This window comes from Sinohyriopsis cumingii, chromosome 18, assembly GCF_028554795.1.
Source record: "Sinohyriopsis cumingii isolate HCF-2022 chromosome 18, ASM2855479v2, whole genome shotgun sequence".
Taxonomy (NCBI): Eukaryota; Metazoa; Mollusca; class Bivalvia; order Unionida; family Unionidae; genus Sinohyriopsis; species Sinohyriopsis cumingii.
In genome coordinates this window covers 83759497-83784454 of record NC_142978.1, presented here as the reverse complement: position 1 = coordinate 83784454, position 24958 = coordinate 83759497, and the positions used below count along the sequence as shown (strand labels likewise).

The 24958-nt window shown below is 37.0% G+C and overlaps 1 protein-coding gene across 2 annotated transcripts in view; it reads right to left on the bottom strand.

Moving 5' to 3' along the window:
- The window catches only part of LOC149777183 (phosphatidylinositol 4-kinase alpha-like), a 209270-nt gene that overhangs the window by 80656 nt on the left and 103656 nt on the right, over nt 1–24958 (bottom strand). For both annotated transcript variants that reach the window (XM_089941887.1, XM_089941888.1), the window contains 5 exons: nt 21394–21453; nt 16498–16625; nt 12716–12874; nt 9729–9880; nt 1886–1993 (listed from right to left, as the gene is read on the bottom strand). In XM_089941887.1, coding sequence (XP_089798013.1) covers nt 1886–1993; nt 9729–9880; nt 12716–12874; nt 16498–16625; nt 21394–21453 — 607 coding nt within the window. The remainder of the gene's footprint in view (nt 1–1885; nt 1994–9728; nt 9881–12715; nt 12875–16497; nt 16626–21393; nt 21454–24958) is intronic.

Genomic DNA, 24958 nt, shown 5'->3' with positions numbered 1-24958 from the left:
ATTTATAAAACAACTGTCAGACAAGGAAAACCAACAATTAGTGAATTATTTGAGATTGATATTAAACTACTATATTCAAGGTTCCCACATTTTTTGAAGAAACCAAAAAAATGCCAATCTTTTCCAGATTTGTTTCGTGGAACAAATTGATTTTTTCAAGATTTGCTGATGACCCTTATTGGACAGAATTTGAAAAAAATATGCTGACTTCAAAACAAGCATATTTTAAATCAAAAGCTGGTTTTTTTTTGAGATTATCTATTTACATCAGAATCAGACATATGACCATGTCATAGACAACAGGATGTATAACTAAATACAAGTACTTTGTCATTATTGAAATGCATATCAATCTGCATGCAACTCAATTTAATTTATACCTTTTTTCAACTTGACTCTACTTTAACTGCATATGTTTGTAGAAAAGGGTTGTTTTAAATTCTGACAAGAAGCCATACAAATTATATATATTTTTATACCAAGAAAGCTTGAATGTTTTTTTTAAAAATACTTTTTTAAAATCCACTTAAGCAGTCTCTCAGAAATTTTTTGTAAGCACGTGTCCTTAGAGTGAGTTGCAACAGATTTTCATCCTGTTACTACCTGACAAAACACAGTGTACTTACATGTATCACTGCGCTACATAAGCTCTTACTAAAAAATCAATGGCACCCGACGCAAAGTTGATATCAGATGGGTTGTAAACCTACTATCTTCACTTGGAACATATTTTCATGATATGAACCATTTTAGTACCAAGTTTACATCACGAGTTTGAGTAAAATGCAAAGTTTAGTAGGCGAAATTGGCAGAAGCAACTGATTACTGAAGCATGCAGGTTTAGAGTGTCTTAAGGGTGCAAAATGTACACAGATGTTCTCAAGGTGCAAATTTGTTTCATTCAGCCCAGGAAGGAGTAAGTAGTAACATCTCTTCACAGAAAAATTTTATGCAGTCAAAATGAGAGAATAAGTGGTTTTCCTGAGCCCTGCTTAGGTCTGTATGGTACCTAACATCAAATTTCAAAGTAATCTAACTATGAACTATATATTTAATACAGTCATTGTTAAGGACATCCTGAGAATGTGCTTCTACATTAAAAATTACCCCAATTGTTGATTGATTTCTAAATATTTAGCAAGGTTTCATAGTACAATTTATTGCAAAGGCAAGTTGTGGGTGTCAAATTACTATCGACAATAATGCTTAACACCATGTTTCCAGTGCAAACTGCCAAATGTATAAACAAGAATTAATCATAATTGTGGAATTTGGGATGATAAGCTTTATTATTTTTCTTTAACATTTAAAGAGAGCACACACTGCAGATATGTGTTGGCATGGGAAGATGCTAGATTGGTCTTCTTATCTATAATATAAAGAATATCTACATATAGTAGAGTAAGGGGTAACCAGTCTACTTGACCAATCTGATTATCTGAGTGCTTGAACCGACTATATAAATATGTTTAGGGCAAGCACCTAAATGATTCAAACATCAATGGTATCTCAAGTGACTGAATGCTTCTGCTACCGCCAAATATTCTGGTAAAAACAATGAAATCTGATAAAGTTTAAATCAATTAAGTAAATTTTCTGTCATCAAATGAATGCTCAAAATTCCTGGTCCTCCTAACCTTGATCAATATTTGCAAATTTAAAAGGCCTTTCCTGGATATTCTTTCTCCCAACGTTTTCATGACAGTGTGGCAGCCATGTGTATTTCATGCCCCCCATGGTGAGAAAGTTCCAAAGAAAATTGAAATTTTTATGAAACTATGATTTACAACCTTAATTTTCAATGCAGAAGAACAAGAAGGTAAATTCTAAAGACTATAATGCATTTATTGTATAGAAGTGAGAACAATAGAAGAATGATAATTACGCAAAATAGTCCAGTGCGGTGGCGTAAATTCTCTCACGCAGAACAGATTTACTGGTTGGGTTGATAGGAACATCTCCTTGTAGAAGGGACAAACCAATGCACATCAAGCTGACAAAGAATTCAAAACATCATAAGACACAAGACTATTTACTTGTAGCTTGCAAACAATTTGAGCATAATAATAATAATAATAATAATAATAATAATAATAATAATGATAAAGTTCATAGTGGTTCTACTGCGTACATATGTATTTTGGCAAGTATTCTCAAAAATGGAATAAAAGCCTTCTTTTAACATAGGATTAAAAATATTTATACTGTTAAACCAACATTAATGTGGACTCATAGCATTACACTGGCTCCAAAAAAGAACTTTCATAATGTAAAATTTGGCACCCACAAGTGGCCAGAAGTTGGAATGACATCCCTTAAATGACATGCTACTGTCATCTGTGCTGTAATTTGCAATATTAATTTTTTCTGTAATAATAAATAAAAATCCTACAAGAGAAAAGTAAACTGTTTACAGTGCTAATGAAAATGTGTGCAACAAATTGATGAAATAGTTACTGACCTGAAATTAGCTGGGAGGCTGAAGTCTGCCTCCCCTCCATGGAAGAACCACTTGACAACATGGCATTAGTTTTAACGTTATGAAGGCCAGGCCATTTGATAATGAGATTAATGATTGCTGTCCACATTAATGGGGAAATACACAGCACAAAATTATTCAATCTTCTGTAGAAGTAACAATTTTTCTTGATGCAGCAATAGTTACCATACACAATGCTGTCTGAAACCAAACTTAGTACAAACTGGTGATATAATCATTTCAAGAACATTAACAATCAAAGAAATGCTGGGCTGAATTAAAAAATGACAGATAACATATTGCATCTCTTTACTTTAGGTGATTAAAATGTAACACTAAGTCTCAGTGATTTTTATTTATCTGCAGCATATTTTTTATGCACCAGAAATTTGTTTTGGGAACACAAATGCCTGCTACATTTACCTAAATGCAAAACTTAACAAGATGTATGGATGTGTATAGACAGTGGATGGACAAGGGTAGTACTATATGCCCTTAATAAGATGTATGGATGTGTACAGACAGTGGATGGACAAGGGTAGTACTATATGCCCCTTAATAAGATGTATGGATGTGTATGGACAGTGGATGGACAAGGGTAGTACTATATGCCTTTTAATAAGATGTATGGATGTGTATGGACAGTGGATGGACAAGGGTAGTACTATATGCCCCTTAATAAGATGTATGGATGTGTATAGACAGTGGATGGACAAGGGTAGTACTATATGCCCCTTAATAAGATGTATGGATGTGTACGGACAGTGGATGGACAAAGGTAGTACTATATGCCCCTTAATAAGATGTATGGATGTGTACAGACAGTGGACGGACAAGGGTAGTACTATATGCCCCTTAATAAGATGTATGGACGTGTACAGACAGTGGATGGACAAGGTTAGTACTATATGCCCCTTAATAAGATGTATGGATGTGTACAGACAGTGGATGGACAAGGGTAGTACTATATGCTCCTTAATAAGATGTATGGATGTGTATAGACAGTGGATGGACAAGGGTAGCACTATATGCCCCTTAATAAGATGTATGGATGTGTACAGACAGTGGACGGACAAGGGTAGTACTATATGCCCCTTAATAAGATGTATGGATGTATATAGACAGTGGATGGACAAGGGTAGTACGGACAGTGGATGGACAAGGGTAGTACTATATGCCCTTTAATAACATGTATGGATGTGTATAGACAGTGGATGGACAAGGTTAGTACTATATGCCCCTTAATAAGATGTATGGATGTGTACAGACAGTGGATGGACAAGGGTAGTACTATATGCTCCTTAATAAGATGTATGGATGTGTATAGACAGTGGATGGACAAGGGTAGCACTATATGCCCCTTAATAAGATGTATGGATGTGTACAGACAGTGGACGGACAAGGGTAGTACTATATGCCCCTTAATAAGATGTATGGATGTATATAGACAGTGGATGGACAAGGGTAGTACGGACAGTGGATGGACAAGGGTAGTACTATATGCCCTTTAATAAGATGTATGGATGTGTATAGACAGTGGATGGACAAGAGTAGTACTATATGACCCTTAATAAGATGTATGGATGTGTACAGACAGTGGATGGACAAGGGTAGTACTATATGCCCCTTAATAAGATGTATGGATGTGTATGGACAGTGGATGGACAAGGGTAGTACTATATGCCCCTTAATAAGATGTATGGATGTGTATAGACAGTGGATGGACAAGGGTAGTACTATATGCCCCTTAATAAGATGTATGGATGTGTACGGACAGTGGATGGACAAAGGTAGTACTATATGCCCCTTAATAAGATATATGGATGTGTACAGACAGTGGACGGACAAGGGTAGTACTATATGCCCCTTAACAAGATGTATGGACGTGTACAGACAGTGGACGGACAAGGTTAGTACTATATGCCCCTTAATAAGATGTATGGATGTGTACAGACAGTGGATGGACAAGGGTAGTACTATATGCCCCTTAATAAGATGTATGGATGTGTATAGACAGTGGATGGACAAGGGTAGCACTATATGCCCCTTAATAAGATGTATGGATGTGTATAGACAGTGGATGGACAAGGGTAGTACTATATGCCCCTTAATAAGATGTATGGATGTGTACGAACAGTGGATGGACAAAGGTAGTACTATATGCCCCTTAATAAGATGTATGGATGTGTACAGACAGTGGACGGACAAGGGTAGTACTATATGCCCCTTAATAAGATGTATGGATGTATATAGACAGTGGATGGACAAGGGTAGCACGGACAGTGGATGGACAAGGGTAGTACTATATGCCCTTTAATAAGATGTATGGATGTGTATAGACAGTGGATGGACAAGGGTAGTACTATATGCCCCTTAATAAGATGTATGGATGTGTATAGACAGTGGATGGACAAGGGTAGTACGGACAGTGGATGGACAAGGGTAGTACTTTATGCCCCATAATAAGATGTATGGATGTGTACAGACAGTGGATGTACAAGGGTAGTACTATATGCCCCTTAATAAGATGTATGGATGTGTATGGACAGTGGCTGTACAAGGGTAGTACTATATGCCCCTTAATAAGATGTATGGACAGTCAATGGAGAAGAGTACTACTATATGCCCCTTAATAAGATGTATGGATGTGTATAGACAGTGCATGGACAAGGGTAGTGTGGACAGTTGATGGACAAGGGTAGTACTTTATACCCCTTAATAAGATGTATGGATGTGTATGGACAGTGGCTGTACAAGGGTAGTACTATATGCCCCTTAATAAGATGTATGTATGTGTATAGACAGTGGATGGACAAGGGTAGTACTATATGCCCCTTAATAAGATGTATGGATGTGTATAGACAGTGGATGGACAAGGGTAGTACGGACAGTGGATGGACAAGGGTAGTACTTTATGCCCCATAATAAGATGTATGGATGTGTACAGACAGTGGATAGACAAGGGTAGTACTATATGCCCCTTAATAAGATGTATGGACAGTCAATGGAGAAGAGTACTACTATATGCCCCTTAATAAGATGTATGGACGTGTATAGACAGTGGATGGACAAGGGTAGTACTATATGCCCCTTAATAAGATGTATGGATGTGTATAGACAGTGGATAAAAGGGTAGTACTATATGCCCCTTAATAAGATGTATGGATGTGTATAGACAGTGGATAGACAAGGGTAGTACTTTATGCCCCTTAATAAGATGTATGGATGTGTATAGGCAGTGGATGGACAAGGGTAGTACGGACAGTGGATGGACAAGGGTAGTACTTTATGCCCCTTAATAAGATGCATGGATGTGTACAGACAGTGGATGGACAAGGGTAGCACTATATGCCCCTTAATAAGATGTATGGATGTGTATAGACAGTGGATGGACAAGGGTAGTACTATATGCCCCTTAATAAGATGTATGGATGTGTACGAACAGTGGATGGACAAGGGTAGTACTTTATGCCCCTTAATAAGATGCATGGATGTGTACAGACAGTGGATGTACAAGGGTAGTACTATATGCCCCTTAATAAGATGTATGGACGTGTATAGACAGTGGATGGACAAGGGTAGTACTATATACCCCTTAATAAGATGCATGGATGTGTATAGACAGTGGATGGACAAGGGTAGTACTATATGCCCCTTAATAAGATGTATGGATGTGTATAGACAGTGGATGGACAGGGGTAGTACTTTATGCCCCTTAATAAGATGTATGGATGTGTATAGGCAGTGGATGTACAAGGGTAGTACTATAAGCCCCTTAATAAGATGTATGGATGTGTATAGACAGTGGATAGACAAGGGTAGTACGGACAGTGGATGGACAAGGCTAGTACTTTATGCCCCTTAATAAGATGTATGGATGTGTACGGACAGTGGATGGACAAGGGTAGTACTTTATGCCCCTTAATAAGATGCATGGATGTGTACAGACAGTGGATGGACAAGGGTAGTACTATAAGCCCCTTAATAAGATGTATGGATGTGTACAGACAGTGGATAGACAAGGGTAGTACGGACAGTGGATGGACAAGGCTAGTACTTTATGCCCCTTAATAAGATGTATGGATGTGTACGGACAGTGGACGGACAAGGGTAGTACTTTATGCCCCTTAATAAGATGTATGGATGTGTATAGACAGTGGATGGACAAGGGTAGTACTATATGCCCCTTAATAAGATGTATGGATGTGTATAGACAGTGGATGGACAAGGGTAGTACTATATGCCCCTTAATAAGATGTATGGACGTGTATAGACAGTGGATGGACAAGGGTAGTACTATATACCCCTTAACTCTTTAACTTCTAGTGATACTGTAGTGGCTCACTGCTATGCCTAGCTGCTGGGGTCACTACTGCAGCTGATTTGTGGGCTGACTACCAGAGCCTAATGCTGCTGCAGCCAAATCTCAACTTTTTAGCTGATGATGTGGGGATATGGGCTAATTGTGTTAGTTATTTTCTGATTTAAAGACTAAAACCATGCATATATAAAAGCTATAACTACCTTATATCTGTTTGATTATTTTATCCTGCTGACATCCACATGAATGATATAAAATCCAGGAATATAACACAAAACACTGTTTGTAAAAACACTAAAATTTATCTGTGAGTCTTTTATACAAAGTTATTTATCAAATATATACATGTAATTACTAAAAATGCCTAGTCACTGTGTTCTACTATTTCTTAAGTAGTTCCTCATGGTATCTAGAGAAACAGTTATGTTTTATACATAGACGGATATCACACTGTTTGCACATGATGGACACCTCATGCCGCCTTTTTTCTCTGGTACACATTTTGCATCGCCCTGGTTTCTCTGCTTGTATGGGCCAATGTGCATTTCCACAGTTATCAATTGCAGATACAACCTTTCTCTTTCTCGATCCTCGGAATGTCCCTATCATCTGCTGTGCAAGTGCAATTCTAAAATCAAGTTGTCTCCGTCTGATTTCTTTATTTTTTTTGGTGACAAGTTTGTGGTTGGGCGACTCCTGCATAGTTATTAATGCATTAACTAATGCAACATCAAAGCAGAACCAAAACAGATATTTCCACCATTTGTTAGCTTTGCGACAGGTAGAGTACTGCATTCTTTTCTGGTCTGCCAGGTCAACCCCAAACATGTATTTATTATAAAGTTCAGAGACAATCGGAGCTGGCACTTCCTGGTAGGTTCCATTTTTTTGTCTCCTACGCACCATCTTGCTCTCGCTTGGATTGCAACTTGTTGAAAGATAATGGACAATTTTTTTGTCCTTCCAAGCTATAGCACACAGGCTTCCTTTTGTCATCAGGACACTGTCGCCTCTGTTCTTTAATTTGGCAGATTTTATTTCCTCTGGCATTCCCTTTCTATTTGCTCGCACTGTACCGAGACAATAAATTTTTTCTTTCCTGAGTGCTTCAAAGAGTGCTGGACTGGAGAAAAAATTGTCCATGTAAACTACATGTGATTTCCCACGTATTTTTGATGTAAGATCAGTTATCACACGTGCACCAAGGCCCTCTTCTTTTGTGCGTCCAGCCTGGCTTTCTTCTCTTCCAGTGTACACTTGAAACTCGTGCACATAACCATTGTGTGGGTCTGCCCGCTCCCAAACTTTTATTCCAAACTTTGTTGGCTTCGCAGGCAAATATTGCTTGAAGGATAATCTACCTTTATATGCTATCATCCCTTCATCCACACTCTGCTCTTTATGACCATTGTAATTTTCGAGACACGTTTTGGAAATTTCGTCTAAAACTGGTCTTACATGACACAATTTGTCATGCCCGGGCTGGCGTCTTGGAGGATTCTGCCTGGTGTCATTTACATGGAAATACTTCGACAACTTTTCAAAACGTACTCTGGTCATAATTGTGGGAATACTTATTATCTGGAAGGGCCATGTTGATCGCCAAGCTAGACTGTATTCTGGAAGTGCCAGGATTGACATAATCAAATGTATTCCTAGAAAGGCCAGCATTTCGTCCATTGTCGTGGGTTGCCAGAGTGAATCAGGCTTTTCTTCGATACATCTTGCCGCATATCCATTCGTTTGTGCAACAATGCTTTCAATCATTGCCAGGGAAAAAAATTTATAGAAAAAATCAATTTCTTTTTTCCCCTCATCCAAAACAAAAGTTGAACCGACGCTTTCCGTAAACTCTGTGACTCTCGGGGCACGTCGATCTCTTGTCCACAATTCGTCGTCTTCATCATCGGATTCTGTCTCAATTTCTGATAGACTTGACAAAGAAGATAGATCAATGTCACTACCAATGCTTCTTAATTCAATGTGGTCAAATTCGTCCTCAGAAAAACCAGAAAATTCGGAATCTGAATCACTATCATAAGCTAACGCCATTGTTTTCACTGTCAACTACAAATGCATGTATTAACAAACACGCGGTACATATTTGAAAAAGAAACCCGGATTTAGTCAGAACAATCATTTGTTAACTCTATTTTGATTGGTTGAATATCCTTTTACTTCCATATATTGACCAATAAGACCAATTGTAACATGAACATACAGAGCGGATCTATCCGTCACTAGGGTATAGGAAGCATAAAAGGCAAGCGGATATATCAGTCACCGGGAGTAATAGTGCTCTGTTTACAAGCGGATTTATCAGTCACTGGTGAGGCTAGGCACATTTATACAGCGGATATACACGTCAGTCGAAGTGAAAGAGTTAATAAGATGTATGGATGTGTATAGACAGTGGATGGACAAGGGTAGTACTATATGCCCCTTAATAAGATGTATGGATGTGTATAGGCAGTGGATGGACAGGGGTAGTACTTTATGCCCCTTAATAAGATGTATGGATGCGTATAGACAGTGGATGGACAAGGGTAGTACGGACAGTGGATGGACAAGGGTAGTACTTTATGCCCCTTAATAAGATGTATGGATGTGTATAGACAGTGGATAGACAAGGGTAGTACTATAAGCCCCTTAATAAGATGTATGGATGTGTATAGACAGTGGATGGACAAGGGTAGTACTATATGCCCCTTAGTAAGATGTATGGATGTGTATAGACAGTGGATGGACAAGGGTAGTACTATAAGTCCCTTAATCAGATGTATGGATGTGTATAGACAGTGGATGGACAAGGGTAGTACTATATGCCCCTTAATAAGATGTATGTATGTGTATAGACAGTGGATGTACAAGGCCCCTTCTACATCTGTGTCAGGGTTTAAAAATGTTTGGTCCTATTATGTGACCTACCGTATGCGTGGTCCAATAGCAGCAGGATGTCGTGAGATCAGTCCAGGATTTCTGCCGACATTGATAAGGAGGGATTTGTTTAGAAGACTCATCATGATGCTAACCTGATTCACACTGCTATATTTGGCCACCTCCACTCTCTCTGCCAGGAACTAATGCAAAACAAGGTCATCATATGATCAACATAAATGCTATATTTGGCCACCTCCACTCTCTCTGCCAGGAACTAATGCAAAACAAGGTCATCATATGATCAACATAAAGGCATGATTAAGCTGACCAACACTGCTTTAAGGCACTTGGCTTTCTTTTGTTTCACATCAACTCATGTGCAATACCCTGTAAATTCCCAACCACATGGAGATTTCACATGCCATTCTGTATAGTTCATTCCTCCATAACTTAAAAAAAATGATTTGAAGAAAATCCCCTTACAGAAATAGTTTCTGGCTTTGTATGGAATTCTATCTTAACATTGAATATCATGTTAAAATTGCAAAAGCATTCAAAAAATTTCAGTCTTCCATCATCAGGAAAGTTACTGAAGAGTTGATATGAGCATGAATATAAAATACTGAATTTACACATATCAAATGAGCTCAATTTTTAGGCAAGAGGCCATAGTGAGTCTGATGTCACTCTCATGAGCTCAGTTGTGTATTACTGCATGTGTATCCTCTTAGTTATACAAGTAGGGGAGGGAGGCTCAATGACTGAGGTAAGGGTGTGGAAATAATAAATAGGACTGTATACAACTGAGCGTCCAACAACACTTTAAAAATATTTCTGAGCTCTTGTTGATTGATATATAAAGTTTTAACAACTTTGACATGACCATATTCTTCATAACTTGCCATATTACAAGAATGTCTGAATGACTATGGACAGAAACAGCAATGTTGTAAGCAGTGTGACTATTCAAAATATTGACATTAGGATTATCCTGTGATTCTAGTTTGAAATTCAGGTAATTTCACGGGTTTGAAGTTCTTCTCCTGTCAACTAATTCAACACTGCATAGAGTACATTTCACCTTGCTTATTGCCAAATTAGCTTGGTAAAGAAACAAATCTTTGAATACTGATTTTCAATTAAGATATTTGCAAAAAGTATCCTGATTAAAGATTTGGTTGTTTGTTTCAGCTCTACTTCCTGCACAGCTAGAAAGCAATCATTACATTATGACATCATGTCATGTACTGCCTATGAGTATCACAGCACAATGAACTCTGGGACAGACTGGACTAAAATGGCGATGTGGTGATTTCTTTTGCTTTTTCAGTAGTTAAAAGATAAATGCTTGTACAATTTAATTAAACATAATACCAGTCCTGTGAATGAAAATGATGAAGTCCATGAAAAGTAAAGATGATATAAGGAAATCTGTTGTGATGAATATCAGTTAAACAGGCTTTAAGATGAAAACCGATATGATCTAAATAACTGAAAAAGTTAACTCACCAACATATATATTTCTTAATGTGTGTGTGTGTGTGTGTGATTTGGATTTTTAATGTAGCTTTAACAATTTTTCAGTCATATTGCTATAATGTCTGCAATGTGAGAGTTTATAGTGATATCTAGTACTATGGCATCATGCTGCAGACATGTAGCATGCTGTCCTACCCAGTCACATTATCCTGATTCCAGGCTGACAAGTCCTAACACTAACAAATATTTTAATGCTGAGTGCCAAGTGAGGCAGCTGCTAGTACCATTTATATAAGTCTCTGGCATGACATTCTAATCACTACGGCCACCGGAGCGGTCATTTCTTAATGTATTTGATAAGGAGTAAGTACATTTTTACCTATTTATTCACACCGCTCCAGTGGCCTAGTGGTTAGAGCGTCCGCCTTGGATGCGGGAGGTCATGGATTCGATCCCCGGCTGAGTCATACCAAAGACTTACAAAAATGGTACATACAGCTGCCTCGCTTGGCGCTCAGCATTAAGAGGTTAGTGTTAGGACTGGTCGACCTGGTGTCAGGATAATGTGACTGGGTGGGACATCATGCTACATGTCTGCGGTATGATGCCCCAATGTTAGACATCACTATAAACTGCCACACTGCAGACATCGTAGCAATATAACTGAAAAATTGTTAAAGCTACGTTAAAAATACTAATCACACACACACACACACACACACACACACCTATTTATTCATTTGTTATATGACTGATAATTAGTAACTGATTACTTATTCCTGTATGTTTATGTAATGTCCCTTACTTGGGGATAGATATTCATATAATTTAAAACTGCATAGCTACCTATTCATTTTTTATTGCAATTCTGGTTTACCTAGAATCTCTGTGAAAAAAACCCAATTCATAATAGACCATCCAACATATTGCATAACACTTTGCAAGTGCTTTCTGGTTCAAACTTTTCACTCATTTTCTAGTGCTGGATATACTCAACTACAAGACAAACTGCAAACAACAAAGATCCTGATCTGTTGCAGAATATTGCACCTGCAGATCAGGATATCTCTTTACTGTTCTTCTGATTACTCTAAACAAACTGCAGAGACCCAGATCTGCCAGTATATTATGTGCTGGCAGATCTGGGTCAGTGCAGTATGCAGCTGGACTCAACTTATAAGCTAGCATATTAGGTAACTGTTGTAACTTTATTGTTGTTATTATTGTAGGGTTTAACGCCATTTTTCAGCACAAGATAGGCTATACATAGCGGCTAGTATCAATGGTGAAGGAAGAACCCAGGAAAACCCTGGAAAGAACCACCAACCCACGAGAAGCTTCTGGCAAGCTTTTCACGTACCCGCATTGACCAAACCTGAGACTCGAACCCACGCAGACAGAGGTGAGATGGCAATGATCTGTAATGGTGAATGCTTTAGACCGCTTGGCCACTCTGGTCCCCCTGTTGTAACTTTGCAATCCATACAAGATTCCTTTTTTTGTAGGAACTATGAGGTTCTCCTCAGACTGAAATTTGAGCATGAAAATATACTCACTTTTGACCATATCTGGTGAGGTGTGGTGTTTGGGGCATTAGGCTCAAGTATGTCATCCTCAGCCTTGGCAAGAGGGTCCAAACGTGAGGGATCCTCACGAAACATCCCCAGCTTCATGTCAATGGTTAACTGCCAAGCTGCTGCCATTTCACACATAAACTAGATAAAAGCAGAATACATACATATAAATGGTAAAACTTTAACAACTCCAGTTTGTGTAACCTTTGTTATCTAAGTATCTTTTTATATTAAATGCAAAATTCAAATCCTATTATAAACCTGTCTTTTGGTCTGGATACTTGGGAGTAACAAGAACAGTACAAATCAAGTCACAATTTCACTTTATGAATGTATGCCACAAATTCTTAAAAAATTGGCATACAATTATTATAAATGATTTTATCTTAGAGGTTTCCTTACATGTTTATCTTTTTGTGCATAAAGTTACATTATTTTAAGGTCAAAATAGACCCTCGTATAAACATACACCTCAATTTTTCCTTATTTTTTAAACATTTGTATAACTTGAAAACTGAAAGTGATACTTTGCATGTAGACAGGGCTATTCTTTACCAGGGTATAATACTAACTAGAGGTTTTAAAAAGTGGCATAAATTTTAAAATGAGGATTGTAGTATTAACCCATTTCATATACCCATACTACGCTATGAGGTAATGTTACATCATCAAAAACCGATCTTAGCCAATAGCTGAGCAAGATGTAAATGTGCTGCATTATTAGGTCAGCAGAGTGTAACTGGTGTAAACAAGCAAAAGTTTATTTATTTTTCATATTCAAATCTAAATGATCACTAGAAAAAAGTTATGTCAACACATTGTTAACCCTTTTAAAAGTTGCAATTTTTACATAATTCTTCAGCAATAGCATGATTGAAGATGATTTTTGAATTGAAACTTTTAAAACATGTATTTATCTATTTAAATAGAAACCACCTTTCAGTTCAATATCTCTTAATTCACTCAGAAAACAAGGTCTGACCTAAAAACTGGGTCAAAATACATGAATTTAAAAAAGGCACCAATGAGCCTAAGACTGCACACCTAGCCAACACCTGCTGAGTAGCAAAATGCAAGAGAGGTTGGCCAGTAGTGTAGATATAAACCTCATGGCTGAGATGGTTTACCTCCTGAGATGAGGGGTGTCTCCTAGTCCTTCCATCATTCACTGAAATGTCCTTCATACTCAGAACTATTATTAACAAGATTCCTGAACAGAAATATTTCCATATTTATACTTTTATACCTTTATTAACAAGATTCCAGAACAGAAATATTTCCATATTTATATTTTTACACCTTGCATCTAATGTAGCATATTTATGGAAATGACTTCCTGTGACCATGTGAATGAACTGGCTTAGTATGACACTTGAGACAGAAAATAACCTGGAAGTAATCACTACATTATAATATGTGAAATCAGTGGTTAGTGGTGCACACAGGACCTCATGGGCAAGAATCACTGTGCCCACGCTTTCCAAATCTGGGGGTCACAAAACATTTTTGAGGTAACACAACATTTTTGAGGAATAAACAAAAAAAGAAGTACATAATGTGCTATTAGTGCTGTAAAAATGAGATAATCTTATTAGCATAAGCAGTTCTGGCACCTTGACTTTGTTGTCTGCATTGTACTATCCTGTTTTCCTTGGACACTTACATTATTGCAATTACTGCAAAAATTTTTTTATCAAATTAATTAAATGATCATTGTAACTCATGAAAACATTAATACGTCTGAATATCTGGTTAACCTAAAATGAACTGTACCATGGAATTTTCCAATCTAGATCTTGCTTCCGATTATCTTTGGTATACACTCATTATGTAGCACCATTTATTAATAAATAACTAAGTTTTCTGACAGACTTTTCATTCCAAACTAAAATAAATTAATTAAATTACCAATTACAAGTTTTGAATCTTTTGTCATTATTAAAATCCCAAAATAAACTGAATGTTACAAACCATAAGGGTGACTTTAACCTCAAAAACAGGTATCACCCCACCTTGATATGACTTTTGTTCAGGATAAGTTACTATCATTTTTAAGATGGCTGCTACGGCGGAGATATTGGATATCAAAGAGGCACCACTTTTATTCAGGACCAACCAATCATCACAAGCAGTTTTTTGGTAAAAACCCCATATTGATATGACCATCCACATACAAGTAGCCGTAAGATTTTCAAGATGGCAGCCATATTGGGCATCAGATTGGTACCACTTTCATTTAGGACCTACCAGGCATCATAAGAAGTCTTTCAGTGGAATCCACATCTTGATATGACCATCCATTCAAGAGGAGTTGTGATAAGACTTTTATGATGGTTGCTGTGGCTTATATACTGGACATCAGATCTACACCATTTTCATTTAGAACCAACTAGACATCATATGAAATCTTTTAGTGAAAACCCCACATTGACATGACCATCCAATTAGAAGAAGTAGCAATGACAACATTTTGAATACAGCCACTGTGGTGTCCATATTGGATGCCCAAGCAACACCATTTTCATAAAGGACCAACCAGACCATGGGATGAATGTGAGTGTGTCAAGTTTTGATGGCAATCCTCCCAGCAGTTTATGAGTAGTAGAGATAAAAATCTTATTCTTATGGAAAGACAGACCAGAAGATGTAGAAGATAAAAGAAAACATATTCATAAGAAATCATTAGAAAAGTTGGGGACTACTGGTATATAGACTGAAGTTGTGTCTCTTAATTAATGGCAGGGTCTCTTGAGTTCAAAGAACTGAGAGTCCTGGACTTTTAATTAGAAGTTCTGTTGAAAGCCCTGTTCAATGGTGAAGTAACACATTAATAAAAGCTTGTAAGGCCTTGTTGTGAAATTGTAAAAGCAGTTTGAGAAAAAAAGCAATTCAAAGGTTTTTCAAAGTGAATTACTGAGGGCAAATCAGCATCAATTTTACAAACTGGAATGCTCTTTATGCCAGGTGCTTTTGGTCAAATGTAGTGATGTTCTGTTGAGCAGCTTATGAAAACAGGTGATTTAAAGATTTTCCATTTTTAGCAATGGCAGTGATATTTGATAGGATACCTGCATAATTTTACAAACTGAAAGTTCTCTTAGCTAGGATGCAATGTGTCAAATTTAGATTTAAAAAATTTGTGGCCATTGGAAAAGAACTTGTTTAAAGGTTTTTATGATGTCTGTTCTACTGCTTACTCATAACAAACAAGACAGACCAAGATCTGCTGGTGCATTATGTGATGTCAGAGTGGGTCTGTGCAGTTTGCTTTTGGACTCATAAGTGAATATATACTGTACATCCTGTTCTGTTACTGCACATTATGTTATTGCATAATGTGCAGACAGAGCGAGATCTGTGCTGTTTGTTCTATGGATTACGCCTTAAAAAATTGGTTAGACACAGATCTGCTGGTAAATTATGCAACAACATATCTGAGTCTATGCAGTTTGCAGCTGGATATGACCTATGCATGGATATATACAGTAAAGGAATTGAATGGACTCTACCACAACATAAGCAGATTGATAAACTTATACCAAATACTGGAATGGCTGATAGCCAGAAAGCTGAATATGTTTTCATGGAACACATATATGCCCTACTAAAATGCCTAAAATTACCTTAATACCAATCTTAACCAAGGTGTGTCAGAGACAGATGGACAAGGGCAACACTACGTGTACCTTCTACTGTCATGGTTTGGAACCAAAAAAAGGCACAAAAATTATGAACATGGATTACTCATGAATTTGATACTTTACCTCATTACTACTATCAGGTCTGGCAGCCAGTAGCCACTCCCAGCATGACACAGCTGCCTTCATTGTCCTGTCGATAAAGTGCTTCACTGGCAGCCAGCACAGGGCATGCAATGATCTCTTGTCCAGTTCTATAAAACATATTATCTTTATCACACAGGGCATGCCATGATCTCTTGTTCAGTTCTATAAAACATTACTTTTATAACATAGGGCATGCCGTGATCTCTTGATCGGTTCTGTAAACCATTATTTTTATCACACAGGGCATGCAGTGACCTTTTGATCAGTTCTGTAAAACATATTAAGTTTGATCAAACATTGCATGCAGTGATCTCTTGTCCAGTTCTATAACACATATTATTTTTACCACACAGGGCATGCACTGATCCCTTGTCTAGTTCTATAAAACATATTATTTTTTATCACACAGGGCATGCCATGTTCTCTTGTTCAATGCTATAAACTATATTATTTTTACCAAACAGGGTGATCTCTTGACCAGTTCTATGAAACATTATTTTTATGATACACAGCATGCAGTGATTTCTTGTTCAGTTCTATAAAACATTATTTTTATCACATAGGGCATGCTTTGGTCTCTTGTTCAGTTCTGTAAACCATTCTTTTTATCACACAGGGCATGCAGTGACCTTTGGTTCAGTTCTGTAAAACATTTTAATTTTTTATCAAACATCGCATGCAGTGATTTCTTGTTCAGTTCCGTAAAAATGTTATTTTTATCACACAGAATGCTTATTTATTTATTTATTTATTTATTCCAGGACAGAATTACCCTCATCCTGAACATAATTCATCTTTACATGGATGACCTTCCATAGAAAGTTCTGGAATGAATCCAGTATATAACATATACCCAGTCTACTACCCAAGTTATTGGTGCATGCCATCTTTATTTAGAACAAGACTAGTCATGGGACATCAACACATGGGGGAGGGAAGGGAAACAAGTAAGTATTACAGCATTAAAAAAAGAAATGGATTAAAACAAGGATATAATCATCCTTACTAAAGGAATGTCCATTACTGTCAGACTGAATCTGCCTGAGCAAACTTTTGAGCAATGACTTTGCACTCCAAAGAATACATGCCTTTACTCTGGTATGAAAACATAAAAAGGCAGAAGCAGGAGCAGGTCATGTGATTGCCAAAATGTGGACTTCATATTATCTTCCATTGATGATTGGTTTACATATGCACATGAGGTAATAATGGATCAGACCTCATTTTATCTTCACAAAAGAATCATCCCTGTAAATCAGGGACTGATAAGCTCTATCAATAAGTACTGACAACCCATCTAGAAATAGTGGATCCCAAAATGTCAGCAAAGCCCTTTAAGGGGAAGGAATAGACAAAAAAAACCCAAATCTTTCTTTTTCTTTTCGAAGCAATCAAATAGCCATAATGCCCTAACTAGACATAAAAGACAATCTTGATCATTCCCATGTCAGATGCATTGGGGATCTCTAAAGGATGTGGAGCTACTGACGGAGGATGGTTTCTGGCTTAGAAACTTGGTTGGCAAAGGAGAGATATGGACTCACAACTGCCACTGAACCTTAGCTAACCTTTGTTTAATAGCTAGAGCATGAAGCTCACTTCAAGCATACTACAGAAAGAAACTGTTTTTGTGGGTAAGATTCTTGACAAAAGCTTTGCCCCAAGGTTTATTGGCAGTTTAATTAATGACCATAGGACACAAAAGAGTTTCCATTTTGGCATAAGTGAGTGAGACACTGGTCCCTGCAGCTCAAAATACAGTCCTACTGATTTCTCTCAAAATCTTTATGCCCTGTCCAAGGTAATACTGTCTACATAAACAGATGATATAAACGAGGAGGGGGAAGGGCCTGAAAAAATGAAAGTTTCCTTTTCACTCACACACAAGTGAAATTTGTCGTCAGTGAGTATGATTTACACTTTGAGACAACAAACAATGGAAATTCTGATTAGGCAAAATTTATGTGAAATACACTTGTATACTGACAGCTTACATTTCTGTTACCTCCGTGTAGTAAAATCACAATTCATTAAGTATTGTGTGTGTGTGTGATTTGGATTTTTAATATAGCTTTAACAATTTATCAGTGATATTGCTACGATCTCTGCAGTGTGGCAGCTTACAGTGGTGTCTAGCAATGGGGTATCATGCTGCAGACATGTAGCATCATGTCCCACCCAGTCACATTATACTGACACCAGGCTGACCAGTCCTAATACTAACCTCTTAATGTTACATACCAAGTGAGGCAGCTGCTAGTACTATTTTAATAAGTCTTTGGTGTGACTTGGCCAGGGTTCAAACCCGCGATCTCCTGCATCTAAGGCAAACACTCTAACCACTTAGGCCACCAGAGTGGTCCATTAAGTAATGTACATGTATATGAAAAATCCATGAATTCAAGTGTTGCCCACATATTAGAAAATTCATGCATTGGTCACATCCTGTTAGAAAATACATGTATCTATATCCCATTCTCAACCAACACAAACAATTCACTGTGATATTCATTGTCACCAGTAGGGCATCTCTGTATAGTTTTTATTTACATGCTAATTAAATTGGCCTAGATTTTGGTCATACAGAGGCACCCAAGGGGTGAGGCTATTCATAAGGAAACAAGAACCTGTCAACAACTTATGAATTCTCTTAAAATATTGGTCAAAATGTTAATAAAAAAACCACAAAACATTTTAATGACATTTTAAAAAATGGGTCTTAATTAAGCACAAGTAGAACTTAAAAACCACTCACAAATTCCAGAACATGTATAGAGAGTAATACACATAATTAATATTATACATAGCATAATCCACTGACTCCAATCAAGTCTAGTGATGACTTTCTTTGATGAAGGGAGCAGTGTTTTTATTGACATTATAGCCAGCTTGCTTTGATAAAAGATGCATGCATTACTGAAGTTACCAAAAAGGCCAACTTTGGAGAACCAAATGAATGCCTGTTTGCTAATGCAACAGTAACATTACAGAACAAATAACTGTAGAATATAGTATGGGTCAGAACTGGCAACTTGTCACCATAAATACTTAGAAAACAAAGGATTGATTCAAGTTGGGATATTTTATATTAAAAAAACCAAAGACTATGAGCAAAGGACTTTGTTTATTTTTGTTCACGTAGACGGTCAATATGTGATGCCAATATAAGTGGATAGGACAGTACCTTGTCATGTCAGCTACGTGAGAATCTAAACAGATGGTTCGACCTGTAGAAAACTTAAGTGTGTTTGATAGGTTGTTCTATAGTTGAGTAAATGGATAACCGTAACATGAGTTTCAGTGCTTCCAACAGGAAACGAATACTGTCCACTTTGTCCCACAAAACAAAGATTAATCCCCTGTTTGTGATGAAGTTCATCCCCACACATATGAAATTCTGAAATGGGACAAACTCTAATTTCTCTAGGTTGGATCACTATGGATTGGCAGCAGGTCAGATCGTGACTCAGGAACTCTGAATGGACATTGTGGATCATCCAGTCATAAAAATACTAGAGGATGGGACCTTAGGTGTATGGCAACTACTCCTATTACCTCAGTAAACATTCTGGGCATGGAAGTTAGACCAAATGGCATAGTGCAAAACTGGAAAACGTCCTGACCCAAGTGAGGAGGAAAAATAGGGATGTGATGGTATGCATCCTGGAGGTTGATGGAATCTGTCCAGTCATTGGGCATCAAGGTGTGTTGACTCCATCTTGAAAGGTTCCTCCTGTTAAATGTGAAAATGTCTATGATTTGCCCAAACTTTCATCCTTTCTTGGAAACAGGAAGATCCAGGAGTGGAATTCCAGAGAGTGGTCATTTAATAACTTTTCCACTGTACAATTCTGTAGAAGAGATTATAACTTTTCCACTGTACAATTCTGTAGAAGAGATTATAACTTTTCCACTGTACAATTCTGTAGAAGAGATTATAACTCTTCCTTTAAATGCATCCAGTAGAAATGCATGGGGGTCCTTGTCATATGAATATCTTTCTATAACTGAAGCCAGTATCCATCTTTTATGCTAAAAAGGACCCATCTATCCTACATTATGCCTGACCAGATTTCCAAAAAGATAGCTGGGCACCTATGGGGATAGATGGAAAAGGAACATAATGCAGGAGAAGGGGTGAGTCCTTGGACACTTCTTTTCTTGGCCTCTCCAGGGACCCCATCAAGTGGCAGACTGGCAAGAAGTAAGGATGCTGAATATGGGATTGTTTCTTGGACTGGGATTGCATGACTTTAAAGAACTTGGCTGATGGCCCTTGGGGATGGTCAGATTGACCATGCTTCCAGGCTGGTTTCTCACACCTCATCAGGCCAGAGGCAGCACCCGTCTTTCTGAAACCTGTGCATGAAAGGCAGGTGTGGGAATCCCATTCGTCCTTCTTATGCCTGAAATTTCCCACCATTTGTCTGAACACTTCCTGCAATGTTTGAAAACCCCCAAACAATACAATGAATATAAGAAGCATGAGTGTATAATATTGCATGCAATGTAATGGATGCATACAAATGATGAAGAGTCTTGTGAAAGTTCCAGAACTCTCTATCGAGGTGGATTCCTATTATAAAGATGAGGGTAATTCTGTCTCAGAATAATAAGCTATGTAATACCAATAGGTAATGTATTACTTATATTAATTGTTCTGGTTCTGGTTCAGATTCTGCTATAACAAAACCCACTATTGCAAAACACCTAGAGTGAATCCAAAACATACACCCATATGGGAAGAATGCTTTGGAAAACATGAAAATTATCATAATGACCAATTCATTATAGCTAGAAACTAAAGAAAAATGTGTAAAACCTTCATACTTCTAAGGTATAATAAGCAAATCCTGGTTAATCATAAAGACTTACCTTTCATGGCAATCAGCAAGGCACAAACCCGAAACATTGCTTCCTTACACACTTCAGAATCTGAAGAAAAATGGAAAACGTTCAACACAGTACTAACTTAAAAAACTTGTATGAGTATGCATTTGTCTGGAAATGTTATAAATGTTTTATCTGACCTCCAACCATTTGACATGCATAGCCGACATTTCAAAAACGTTTTATAAATCCATCATCAAAGGCTGAACTCCAAAAGTGACCAGGAGAGTTAGAATGGGATGAAACCATATGTTACACAAGAACTGTCATTTGTCAAGCTCATGGAGATTTCTTATCTGTGTCAAATAAGGTCTGAAAAACCTAACAGCTATTGGCTGATGATGTGGCACATGGAGTTATAGGCCAATTATTAGAAATTCCCGCTCTAAAGCTGGTTAGAACCAATAGGTAACATATACTTTTAAGTTGGGTGCAACTCTAAATAACATAAACCCTAATCAGCCATTACATAATGTGCAGGCACATCAGGGTCTATGTTGCTTGTTCTACTGATTTCTCCTAACAAACTTTGTAGACCCAGATCTGGCAGTGCATTACGAGATATACAGGAATCAATCTTGTGCAAAACTTAACAAGTTGATCACTGTACCAGATATTGCCTTAAACCAAATAGTCTATCTGATCCATGTAAGAAGACACTTCCTGATCAGGTTTGGGCTGACCATTGTTGATATCACTCAGTCCCAAATCAAATATAAAATACATAAGTGTACCATCAGAATCAAAACAGAAGTCGTGAATTATATGTGTCCGTCTGTATGCTCTTGAATTATGTAATCCTCTTTTTGTATGTTCTTAAATTATGTACTTGTCTGTTTGTATGCCCTTGAATTACGAAACTTGTCTGTTTGTATGCTCTTGAATTATGTACTTGTCTCTATGCCCTTAAACTACTGTATATACTCACGTATAAGCCAAATAATTTAGGAAAAAATAAAGTCCTGGAAGTGTGTGTGGGGGGTCGGCTTATCCGCAGGCCAATGTCTGAACTTGACAGTTTTTAGGTCTTTTTGTTGACTACTGTAATGACTGTAAATCTTGGGACAAGAAACAATAATTTTTTCAGTGTCCTAAGACATAGGTATGTAAAAAAGAGTAACTTTCAGTAACCCTACAATTATTAAACTGTTGCACAGTACTATGATTGATTTTGTTTTTATTTTGCATGTGCATATTTTCTAATTTCTCCAACACAAAGTTAAATAAGGGTAAATACAGACTTCATAATTCACAGGATGGTCGAGTTTACCAGGAAGACCATGCTGAACTATAATGTACAGTACTTACACAGTGCAAAGTGTGCATAGCATCACTTAAATCCTTACTTATTCCCAAACATATTAGATGCAGATTTTGCTTTATTCATTGTTTTGACCAAATTGCATTCTTCCAGATAACATTTCAGCTAGTCCTTAATAGCTGCTTTGTTTACATTGAATCATGCGCTCACAAGTTACTCATTTTCAATGAGATAAGTGAGCCTACAAATTGAGGTAATATTTTTAAAAAGGTACACACCTTTAATTGTACAAGGCACATAACCATCATAATTTACATATTCATGAAGAGTGGTAATAATAAAGGCTAAAATTCTCATATAGTTCAACTAAGATCAACATCAATCAATTTTAGTTTTGTGTTTTAGCTGAACAAACATCATAACTTTCCACAAAATGGAAAGCTTGATGTTTTGGCATCTCCTATGTTGATAGTTGGCAAATTTCTTTTGTTTTGCGACAGAAACACAGGCCAGTTAATCATTAAAACCCTGAAATTGGCTTGTGATAAGAGGGAATTTTGACCTGTAACTATATAAGTACATTGATGTGTAATTGCCTTTTGTTCTATAATATTAGCTTGATTACCATAGTTTTCTAAAAACGGAGTGTAAGGCATACCTATGAACTTTTCAAAAGCCAAGTAGGGAGACTGAATATAAAAAATAAAGATTGGGACCTAAATTCGGGAGGTTTTTTCACTAAATATTGATTGATCTTCCTGGTCCAATATGTGTCAAATTCGCAAAAAGACTTGCCGTTTCTTCCTGTGACGTGCCCTATTTTCCCCCAGGACATGCCCTATTTTCATATTCTGGTCAGCTGTGGTCAAACTGCACAATAGCTAAAGATTAGTCTTAAATAAACAAGCAAGAAAGCCAGCACAACTAATTAAAAGTTAATCCTTATCCATGCAACTATTTTGTGAAAACGATTGGCCCTCTGCCGTAATTCAAAGAAACCACATTCTACACTATTGTGTGTTAAGCAAGCACCAGCAATTTATTGGCAAATAAAGGATTCCCAATTTTGTTGAACTAAAGGTACCAAAACAGCCAGCCTCAGGGTACCGTACATGGGGCAACTATTTTCCCCTCTTTGTATATCCGACCATATTCCCTTATTGTCAAACTCGTAAAGCATTTAGTATTGTTTATTATAAAACATGTATTCTGAATTAGTTTTTTGAGGACATATTTGCCTTGTGGCATGTATTTTCATTCCTTCTTTAAATTTAACGATGGTAATTATCATTGGTATATATGGTATAAAAATGCCAGATGTTCACTTGTGTAAGTTTCTTTTGTGGGAATGGCACTATAGCAGATGGAGTTGCAGCATTCATAGTGATCATTCTTGGGACTGAACTTAATTGTGGACGATTTAATTGTTGTGTTTTACTTTTTTGTTCTGGTTTATTTATTTTTTTATTTTTTATTATTTGAAAGGTAAAAAACCCCAATAATTTACATGAATAATGTTTAAACTTAACATTCTATTTAGTGAAGAAGTTAATTCTTTATAGTAAAGTAATTATTTCGGCACAACAATAATTCACAGATGATACAACAGAACATGTAGGACTTTTCTTGTTTAGAAGAAATGAAAATCGAAGACAAAATATAATAATCAGGAGTTCTCTGCAAAAATCGGAAGATATGAAATTGGGAGGTAGGTGTGGAGCGACCCCAAAAATCGGGATTTTTTTTTAATTCCCAGTGTGAAAGTTATGGTATGGCGTAAGGTCGCTTACATCAAAGCAAACTCCAACTCAGCTTTAACAGTATTAATATCGAACCCTATTGTTTGTTCATTGTGTTGTTATACTGGGATTACATTTTAATGAGTTAGGTATTTACAATTTCAAAGCAAAGCAAAAACCTAATTACTGGTGCACTGATATCAAATGTCAAATGCAATAATGCATAAACAAACAACATCGAGTCAAAAGGGAGAGGTAGTGTTACAGCAACTCGCAAATGCTAAATTCTTGTCATCGTTCAATCAAATTATACACAAATCTAAATTAGGCAGAAACAATAAGAAGACATAAAATTAAATAAATTACTTTCCAAACACGTTTATACCATTTCTTTTTAATAATCATGCACACCAACCTTGAGATAAGTAATCATGTAATTTTTTAAAACATATATTTGCCTAAATAAATGCATTTAGAACTTACCTTGTGCATCTTGAGATGTCTCAGAGTTGTAGGTCAGCTTATACGTTTGTCATGCACTTTTTAGTGT